The sequence below is a fragment of the Sander lucioperca genome, chromosome 18 (assembly GCF_008315115.2).
Source record: "Sander lucioperca isolate FBNREF2018 chromosome 18, SLUC_FBN_1.2, whole genome shotgun sequence".
Taxonomy (NCBI): domain Eukaryota; kingdom Metazoa; phylum Chordata; class Actinopteri; order Perciformes; family Percidae; genus Sander; species Sander lucioperca.
Genome location: NC_050190.1, coordinates 26,697,621 through 26,707,620, shown reverse-complemented (window position 1 = coordinate 26,707,620; position 10,000 = coordinate 26,697,621). Strand labels below are relative to the sequence as shown.

At 43.0% G+C, this 10,000-nt stretch overlaps 1 protein-coding gene across 1 annotated transcript in view; it reads right to left on the bottom strand.

Moving 5' to 3' along the window:
• Positions 1–10,000, bottom strand: part of LOC116053595 (myosin-13-like) — a 53,804-nt gene that overhangs the window by 42,367 nt on the left and 1,437 nt on the right. Inside the window, exons 3-6 of the mRNA XM_035994949.1 lie at positions 9,774–9,903; positions 5,637–5,732; positions 4,659–4,742; positions 4,270–4,332 (exon numbers count right to left, since the gene is read on the bottom strand). Coding sequence (XP_035850842.1) covers positions 4,270–4,332; positions 4,659–4,742; positions 5,637–5,732; positions 9,774–9,903 — 373 coding nt within the window. The remainder of the gene's footprint in view (positions 1–4,269; positions 4,333–4,658; positions 4,743–5,636; positions 5,733–9,773; positions 9,904–10,000) is intronic.

Here is a 10,000-nt window from a genome sequence, read left to right as displayed (position 1 = left end):
CTATAGTTGCTCATTAGTGACGTGTCTAGATTGTTCTTTTTTAAGAGTGGCTTAATGACTGCAGTTTTCAGGGCCTGTGGGAAGATACCTGAGAGAAGAGACGTGTTTACAATCTGTAGAAGATCTGGAGCCAAACAATTTGCAACATTTTTGAAAAGGCCCGTTGGTAGAATATCAAGGCAACATGAGGAGGTTTTCAGATGTTGTATAATGTCCTCCAGGTTTTTACGGTTAATCATATGAAATTGGGTCATATTGGAATCTGTTTTGCCTGGACACTGTGACAACACATACCCTGTACTCGATATGGAAGCACTGACTATTTGTTTAATTTTCTGAATTTTGTCATTGAAGAAGGTGGCAAAATCATTGCAGGCCTTTGTGGATAAAAGTTCAGATGCTCCTGGTACTGGAGGGTTTGTTAACCTATCGACAGTAGCAAACAAAGAACGTGAATTATTATTGTTTTTGGCAATAATGTCCGAGAAGAAGGACCGCCTTGCATTCCTCAGTTCCAAATTATAAATGCAAAGTCTCTCTTTAAAAGTGTTGTAGTGGACCTGGAGATTAGTTTTTCGCCACCTGCGTTCTTACCAGTATGGCATTTCTCCATGGAGATCTTTTCTTATCAGACACAGTTTTTACCTTAATGGGAGCAACGGCATCAATAACATTTGTAATTTTACAATTGAAATTGTCTACAAGCTCAGTGACTGAGACCCCTGAGAGGGTGGGTGTGGAGGAGAAAAGCTGAATGAATGTTTCACTGGTGTTGTCAGTGATATACCGTTTTCTTATTAACTTTGTTTGGACACTTTTTTGCACAGAGATAGTGCCATTAAAGAAAACACAGGAATGATCAGAGAGAGCAGCATCAGTCACCACAACCTTGGAAATGTTCAAACCCTTCGAGATAATCAAGTCCAGAGTGTGCCCCTTGTTGTGTGTGGGCTCCGTCACATGCTGAGTCAGTCCATAGTTCTCAAAAATACAACACAGTTCTTTGGTCCCTCTATCCAGGGGGTTGTCAACATGAATGTTGAAATCACCAGCAATAACTACACAGTCAAAGTTAATATAGATTAAAGACAGCAGTCCACTAAAGTCGTCAAAGAAGGATGCACAGTATTTAGGTGGCCTGTAGATATTTAGAAATATAGGTCGAGAGGGAGACCTTAGCTGAAGAGCCCCATATTCAAAAGAAGCAAAGTTTCCATAAGCTATTTGAGTACATTGGAACGAGTCGTTAAACAAAATGGCGACTCCACCTCCTTTCTTATTCTCTCTATTCTCACTCATAAAACTGAAGTTAGGGGGAGCTGACTCAATGAGAACAGCATCACTGTTATTATGGTCTAACCAGGTTTCAGTTAAAAACATAAAATCAAGATTGTGTTTAATAATAAAATCATTGATTAAAAATGATTTACCCGCCAAAGACCTGACGTTTAGTAAGGCTAATGTTAGTGTGTTAAAATAATTATCTGTCTCGTTTTTTGGGACAGGCTGTGGCTGACGAGGAATGGATGCTAAATTTGCTAAGCTGGCAGTTAAGTCCTTCTTTTTCTTACTTAGCAGATTCACCATTCTTTTTCTATTACCTATCACAACATAGATTGACGAAGAATTGAATACACAGGGCCCAGGCTTGTCCTGGAAAGAGTCATGAGTGCCACTAGGCATGCAGCCTGGGCCCAGCACATATCAGTTAAAGCTTGTTTCATTCTGTACACAAGCATACTTATCAGTCTGTTGAGAAGGAGTTAGCTGCCGTCCTGGAGGGGGCAGAGGTGCCTGGCGTTTTACTGTCAGTGGTTGAGTCCAAACAGGGTCAGTTTGATGCTGGGGGCGAGTGATGGGAGAAGGTAGTGGGGTAAACTTGGTTCCAGCATCTACCAGCTGCTCCATCCGGTCAGTGAACCCCAACATGTGGCAGGGGAAAACAGGGGAAAGGGTGAGTGGGGAGAGCGATGGCTCCTCAAAGGCGTCGGTGTTGATAAGGGGGTTTGAGGAGTGTTGGACGGGTGAAGGGGGGTTGAGATTTCTCGTCTCCGCTCTGAGGTCCTCCATGGTCAAATCTTTGCTCAGGTGGGGGCTGTGGTGGATCACTGCCGCACTTTGTTGTGTCTTCCTCTTGTTTTGTTTGTGTTGATTTATCTTGTCCTGTGTCCTTGGCTGAGGGAGCAGATGTGTGGTGCAGAAAGTAAAGTAGGCTAGAGGTGAACAGCTTTACTCCTGGCTTGTTAAGGAAAAGTCCATCTGCTTTAAAAAGATGTCTGCGGTCCCAAAAAATTTTAAAATGGTCAATGAACCGCAGAGAGTGGACGGTACATGAAGTTGAAAGCCATTTGTTCAGTGCCAACAGTCTGCTGAATCTCTCAGCTCCTCTTCTGACTGGTGGTATAGGGCCACTGATAAACACCTTCACGTTTAGGGAGCTGACTGAGTTCAGCAGATTCATGAAGTCATGATTCAGCACTTCAGACTGTTGCTTTACAACATCATGTGACCCTATATGCAGTATAATGTTTTTCACAGTTGGGTGTGCTGCCATGATATCCGGGATTCTTTGGGCTAAGTCAGACACCAAACAGAGAATTTTGGTGTTTTTACTGCTTTTTATGCCTTTTACAGCAGAGTCACCCACAATCAGAGTTTGGTGCCCAGTCGTTAGCTTTCCCTGTAGATTTTTACTTTTTGAATTGCTCTCAGTCCTTACCCTGCTGTGTGACGATGAGACGCAATCCAGGTCATGTCCAGGGTCCTGCAGCAGAGGAGCAAATCTGTTATCCAGTTGCACACTCAGTTGTTGGGGAGGCATTTTGTTGCTAATTCTCCCTTTTGCAGCTGTCCACGGCTGTGTCCTACTGAGTACAGGGGTAGAAGAGGCGTGGATGGTAATGCAGGCCAGCCGTTCATATCACAAATCTCAGGGCGCTGTGCCCTGCCCGTTAGTCGTCCTTACCAGGAAAAGGATTTACTCTTAGGCTTTGCACCAAAAGAGTTCCAGGGAGGACTACCACTTGTTGATTTATTACCTATCCCACAGCCCTCCTGTTTGTCCGTAGTCTTGCTGGTGCTAGTTAGCCGTGTGTTGGCATGCTTCTGTCCATTGTTTTGGGTCAATGGTAAAGTGGTGTCATTCCCACATGTTCCGTTCACTTCCAGGTTTACTTCTAACCGTTGAATTTTGGTTTCCAGAATAACAATCTTCTGAAGGAGTTTGTAGTAGTCCTCCATGGAGAAGGGAGGCATCTTGCTGCTAATTAGCTTTAGCTACAATCACTTTAGGACAGGCTTGAGCTATTGGTAGGCCACGCTCACGCAGAAAAATGTTGAAATATGGCAATAGCCTACTATGTCTACAAAAAATGTATAGTCCAGTGATTTATAAGTATCCAAGAGCCGCTGCTCATAGTTTCTCTCAGAGGAAAAGTAAGATTATCAGCAGAAATATGCAAGCAGAGGCAGGAGCAAGCAGCAAAGCGTCTACACTGTAAGAAGCAGGAAGCAATTTTTTGTCTGTCTAATTTGTCTAACCACTTTACAGAACACACATTTATTTTCTATCTTTTCTTTAATAGAACATGTGTTGAACAGATAACGGATCACTATAAAATAGAACTATATAAATTACTCCTGGTGTGGGACATTCACACACATCTAAAGAGCAATGTTAGAACCATTTCCTTCTTTTCACATCAATATTAACTAAAGAAATGTGATTTAGGTTTTTGGTGTCGTCCCTCCACGCCCTACTTTCTCCTTGCAGGTGTTGCATATTGTAAACTTGTTATCTTCTGCACACACGATGAAGAATTCCCAAACAGCTGACATGTTGCAGGTTAATTCACCAGGTTCCTACATGTGGAGAATAGCGCCGACACGAGCTTCACACCGCGAGCGGGTACACGCCACACACGGTGGAAAAGTTAAGAGAAAGGAGAAGAGACCGTGCTGTGGCGTCCGTGCCGTGGCGTCCGTGCTGTGGCGTCCGTGTGTGCGTGCGTCCTTGAGAACTGTAACTGGTATAACTTATGTTGTCAGTTAATTGCAGCGTTGACCAGCATGAAATCACCATATATCAGACTGACCTGCCGGTCGCCGGTCATGGCCGAGCACGTGAAAACCGGCCAATTCTGGTCACCGGCCGGTCTATCGGTGCATCTCTAGTTATTACATGTTTATATACTGAATATAAAGGATCAATAAACAGGTAAAAGTAACGTGTGTGTGCAGCAGGAGAGGAAACAGAGAAAGTAATCTGACCTGAGGTCTGAATCCTCAGCTCCTCCATCAGACTCTCAGTGTGACACAGTCTCAACGCCAGCACTGAAACGCACACACGCACACACGCACACACACACGCACACACACACACACACACACACACTCTATAAACATACATCTTTATAAATACTATTCAACTAGTGTACATTTTATATACTTATATATACACGTTTGTACATTCTCCACTTTTTATGGAGAATGTATCCGTCCGTCCGTCCGTCCGTCCGTCCGTCCGTCTCTCTCTCTCTCTCTCTCTCTCTCTCTCTCTCTCTCTCTCTCTCTCTCTCTCTCTCTCTCTCTCTCTCTCTCTCTCTCTCTCTCTATCTGTCTGTCTGTCGTTCCCTGAAAACAATAAAGATGATGATGACCTGAACTCTTCCTCCTCAGCTGCTCCACCGTGCTCTCACTCGCTCTCAGTCTGGTCTGAAGAAACGGCAGCTTGGACTCCAGCACTGTGGAGACACACACACACACACACACACACACACACACACACACACACACACACACACACACACACACACAGACAAACAGACACACACACACACACACACACACACACACACACACACACACACACAGACAAACAGACACACACACACACACACACACACACACACACACACACACACAGACAGACAGACAGACAGACAGACAGACAGAGACACAGACACACAGACAGACACACACAGACAGACACACACTTTACTGCTACTGGTCTACACATCTCAACCAACGCAGTCTCACATGTCCAGACCTTCCTCCACAGCTCTGAGGAGGAAGGTCTGTCTAGTCCTCACAGCATTCCTGGATGGGAGAACAACGTGCTCTGGTTTATTGGCATTTCTTTAAACCAATCACAATCATCGTGGGCGGGGCTAAGCTCCGGACGGAGCCACGGTGCCTCTGCTAAATAGTCTCAGGAAGGAACTTGTTTTGGTGGAACATGTGGACGTTCAAAAGTAGTTTTAGTCGTGCAACAGAGAACTCAGATTGGACAGATAGTCTAGCTAGCTGTCTGGATTTACCCTGCAGAGATCTGAGGAGCAGTTAACCATAGTCCTCACAAATCCACCAGAGGTTAGAACGCCAACACAGAGACAGAGGAAGGGGACGCACATCCGGCACCTGAGCTATCCCAGAAATGAAACGATATATAGACTAAGTTTCACCTGACAGGTGAGGAATTTTAAGACGTAATTGAAACCAGTTGAAGCGTAATTTGTTTGAAGACGTTTTGTTTAAAAGTTAGGAACTGAAAGCATCTAAAGCTGAAGTTGAAGTGTTAAATGCAGTCAGTTGGTACTTTAAATTTCAGTTGAACAAACAGAAACAAGTCGCCTCACCTGAGTTCTTCCTCTGCAGGTCGTCCAGCGAGCTCTCGCTGCTGTTCAGTCTCAGCCGAAGCGCCGACACCTGAGTCGAAAACTCCACGTCTCGAACTGAAAGATCCAAACACAACCAAGTGAGTAGGGATGCACCGAATCCAGATTTTTGGGGTTCGGCTGAATCCTGAATCCCCTGGTTGAGATTCTGCTGAGTCCTCGTCCCATCCTCAGTCCATGAAGACAGTAAACTCATTAATGAAGTAACCAGTGACTGTCCTTCCTTTGCCGTACCTGAAGTTGCTGCATTTTGGCTGCTGTCTGTAGATTCCTTCATCACAACTCGTATTCTTCCAGATGTTTCCTACCAGATGTTGTAACAGCGGTGATGTTGTGTATAGTTTAGGGTCCTCGCCACCACCAGACTAATCAGCATTACAGACTGAACATGTAGCTGGACTTGAATGGCCTTCTTTTGACTGAAAGTACTGCCAAACTACTTTTTCTGATCACCAGTTCCATCTTCACTTTCTCACAGCCTACTGCATTGAACGCTCCACCTACGTAAACACCTTCCCGTAATCAACGGCGCCGTCATTACGGCGACCAGCGTAGCGCGCGGAGTGCAAGCGTAGGGTTCGGTTCTCTGGGAAAAAATTATAAAGTTCGGCAGAAACCCAACCCCGTCAAAAAGCCCAATATTCAGCCGAATCTGAAGCTGAATCCTGGATTCGGTGCATCCCTGCAAGTGACATAAACAAGAAGACTGAAGCATTGTGAGGAAATGTTTGAAGGACTTCTTCAGTTCTGACTGAACGGTAGAGAAACCTAGGTATTTATTATCCAACTTCTAAAGTTATATATATCGGGCGCCCGGGTAGCTCACGTGGTAGAGTACGCTCCCATATGTAGAGGTTTACTCCTCGACGCAGGCCGCGGGTTTGACTCCGACCTGCGGCCCTTTGCTGCAAGTTATTCCCCCATCGCTCCCCTTTCATGTATTCAGCTGTCCTGTCAAAATAAAGGCCTAAAATGCCCAAAAAATAATCTTAAAAAAAGAAAATGAATACCTATGATACAGAGTCCTGATCCGATACTTAGTAAACAAAGTAACTAAAAGATGTCTTCAGCTTAATACATTTAACTCTGCCCATCTAGCATAGTTGTAAAACTCACATATAAAATCAACTTCTAGTTAGAAAGGTGAAACTGACAAATGATCGGAGCTGATCAGAGTGACTGCCGATCCCCGAGCAGCTCCGATCCGATCTGGACATCCCTACCACGTACTTTAGTAGGAATTATGTCTAAAATAAGGCCCTAAGGCCTGTCAAATCTGCCTCCAATTTATTAATTCCCTGCGCCTTCTTTCATCAGACTTAAGTTTACCAGAACACAAGGATCAATCTGAGATGAAGAGTTCAGTTAAGCAAAGTTTACTGAGTCCAGCATAACGCCGCCTTCACACTGGCAGTTGAAATCAGCTCCGATATGGCTTCGAAACGACTGGAAGTCATTCATGTCCTCTGGAGATTCGCAGACTGCATGCGAATGGGTCAGAACGAGTGCGGTGCGAAAAAAATCGTGTCAGTTGGTCATCCGGATGCGTTCAAAAAATGTAACTCTTGCGAAAGGCTACAGACGGTTCCTATCGACAACTCCAGCGTTTATATGGTACTGATAAACACACCTGCTAATGCTAATTAGTTAGCTAGCAACAGACATCGAACTATTGACATTATACCCTATATCACATTTAACTATTGATATTATACCCTATATCACATTTAACTATTGATATTATACCCTGTATCACATTTAACTATTGACATTATACCGCTATATCACATTGACATTATACCCTATATCACATTTAACTATTGATATTATACCCTATATCACATTTAACTATTGACATTATACCGCTATATCACATTGACATTATACCCTATATCGCATTTAACTATTGACATTATACCCTATATCGCATTTAACTATTGACATTATACCCTATATCGCATTTAACTATTGACATTATACCCTATATCGCATTTAACTATTGACATTATACCCTATATCGCATTTAACTATTGACATTATACCCTATATCGCATTTAACTATTGACATTATACCCTATATCGCATTTAACTATTGACATTATACCCTATATCGCATTTAACTATTGACATTATACCCTATATCACATTTAACTATTGACATTATACCCTATATCACATTTAACTATTGACATTATACCCTATATCGCATTTAACTATTGACATTATACCCTATATCACATTTAACTATTGACATTATACCCTATATCACATTTAACTATTGACATTATACCCTATATCACATTTAACTATTGACATTATACCCTATATCGCATTTAACTATTGACATTATACCCTATATCGCATTTAACTATTGACATTATACCCTATATCGCATTTAACTATTGACATTATACCGCTATATCGCATTTAACTATTGACATTATACCCTATATCGCATTTAACTATTGACATTATACCCTATATCGCATTTAACTATTGACATTATACCCTATATCGCATTTAACTATTGACATTATACCCTATATCGCATTTAACTATTGACATTATACCGCTATATCACATTTAACCGACGTGACATGTCAACGTCCTGGGCAACTTTTCTCCACGCAGCAGCCTTTCTGTTTATATCTGTATAAGAGAGGTCATAGAGAATCGTACATTCAGACACTTATCAGTCGTTCTAGTCTCTCTGCCATTTTTGTGAGTCGCTTCCGAAGCTTTTCAACGGTGTAGTACGACGTCCGCTGGGGGCGTAATGCATATTACGGAGCTGATTTCAACTGCCAGTGTGAAGGCGGCCTAAGAGTTACAACACAGCTGTGGGCTCACAAACAGAGTCTAAGTTTCCCTAACTACAGACATGAAGTCAGAGCTGGTCCACCAAGATCTCCTCCGAAATGAGCTCTGATCTGTTCTCTCCCTTAAGCTTTTATCCCAACGTCACAGGGGGGTGTCTTCTAGTTTATAGACAGAAACTGTTGTCTTTCACAAACACACACGCCAGGGTCGGGGCCTCTGTGTGGTGCAACTTCCTCTCCTAATCCCTTAACTTTAACTGTCTTTCTGCTTATCTGTCTGGTACACGATGCACTCTTATGCCATAAAAGGCTCAAACTATAGTTAAAGGTTTAAGCTTAACCTTCTATGTGTCAGAGACATTTCCTTGAACCAGTTTCTCTATGACTGCACACAGCTCTTTGGCAACGATCACAAATACACACATTTTGTTAAAAAAAAATTCTACAATACACATCTTCGACAGAGAGGACGGATGGTTTGAAAGGGGTGTGAAGGAACCACAACATTTATCTTCAATCTTAATAAACGAGCTATGGGAGGACAGTCTCACCTGACTATTGCACAAACTATATATTTTGAACTTTGCACTAAACCATACAGCCATATAGTCGTATTGTACACATTTGTTTTTAATATGTTAATATTAATCATGTTAAGTTATGGCTCCGCCCACCAAGGCTAATTCCTTGTGTTACTTATTTGTCTGATTAGCATATTAGCATTTTAGGAAACCCAACATTCTGACAGAGTACAGTCCTTCCAGAAAAATGTGGAGTTTTTTTGTGATAGTTTTGGGCTAAAATCCTTGATTATGCGGCACGTTTTCTTAAAAAATGCAATGGAATATGCGGGATATTTATGGAATTTTATTCGATGAAATTGCGGGAACTTGCAAAAACTGTGGTTTCATCGTGGCTTCATCGCGGGGTTTGCAGCTTTTCGATGATGTTCACGTTGCGTAATTACGTCACTTCTTAACGTTCCCATGGCAACAGGGGAAAATGGCTGCTCTTGTGTGAAGTAAACGCAACATTTTTCAATTTTCTGCTAAGATATATGTGACTTTTTTGCAACAAAAATGCGGGGATTATGAAATCATGCAAGCCCCGCATATTTTGCACGGAAATCGACAATTTATGCAGCGAAAGTGTGGCGTATTTGAAAAAATGCGGCCCCTGCATAAATATGCGGACTTTGGCTGATTATGCGATGAATTATGAGATCACATAATCACGTTTTTCTGGAGGGAGTGGTAATAATGCAGAACTGTTGTCCGACCTCGGCTCTTTGTCTCCAGCTCCTCCAGCTTCCTCCTCAGATCTGAGTTCAGCTCCGTCAGCAGCTTCCTGTCGGCCTCCGTCCTCGCCGCCGTGCTGCTCAGCTGCTCCCCCTGCTGGACGGCCGCCTCCTGCAGACATAGGTGGTGGGGGGGGGGGGGGGGAAAGCATCGTCTGTTTTTAACCCTTGTATTGTCTTCCCGTCGATTTGTCGTGATGATTTGATTT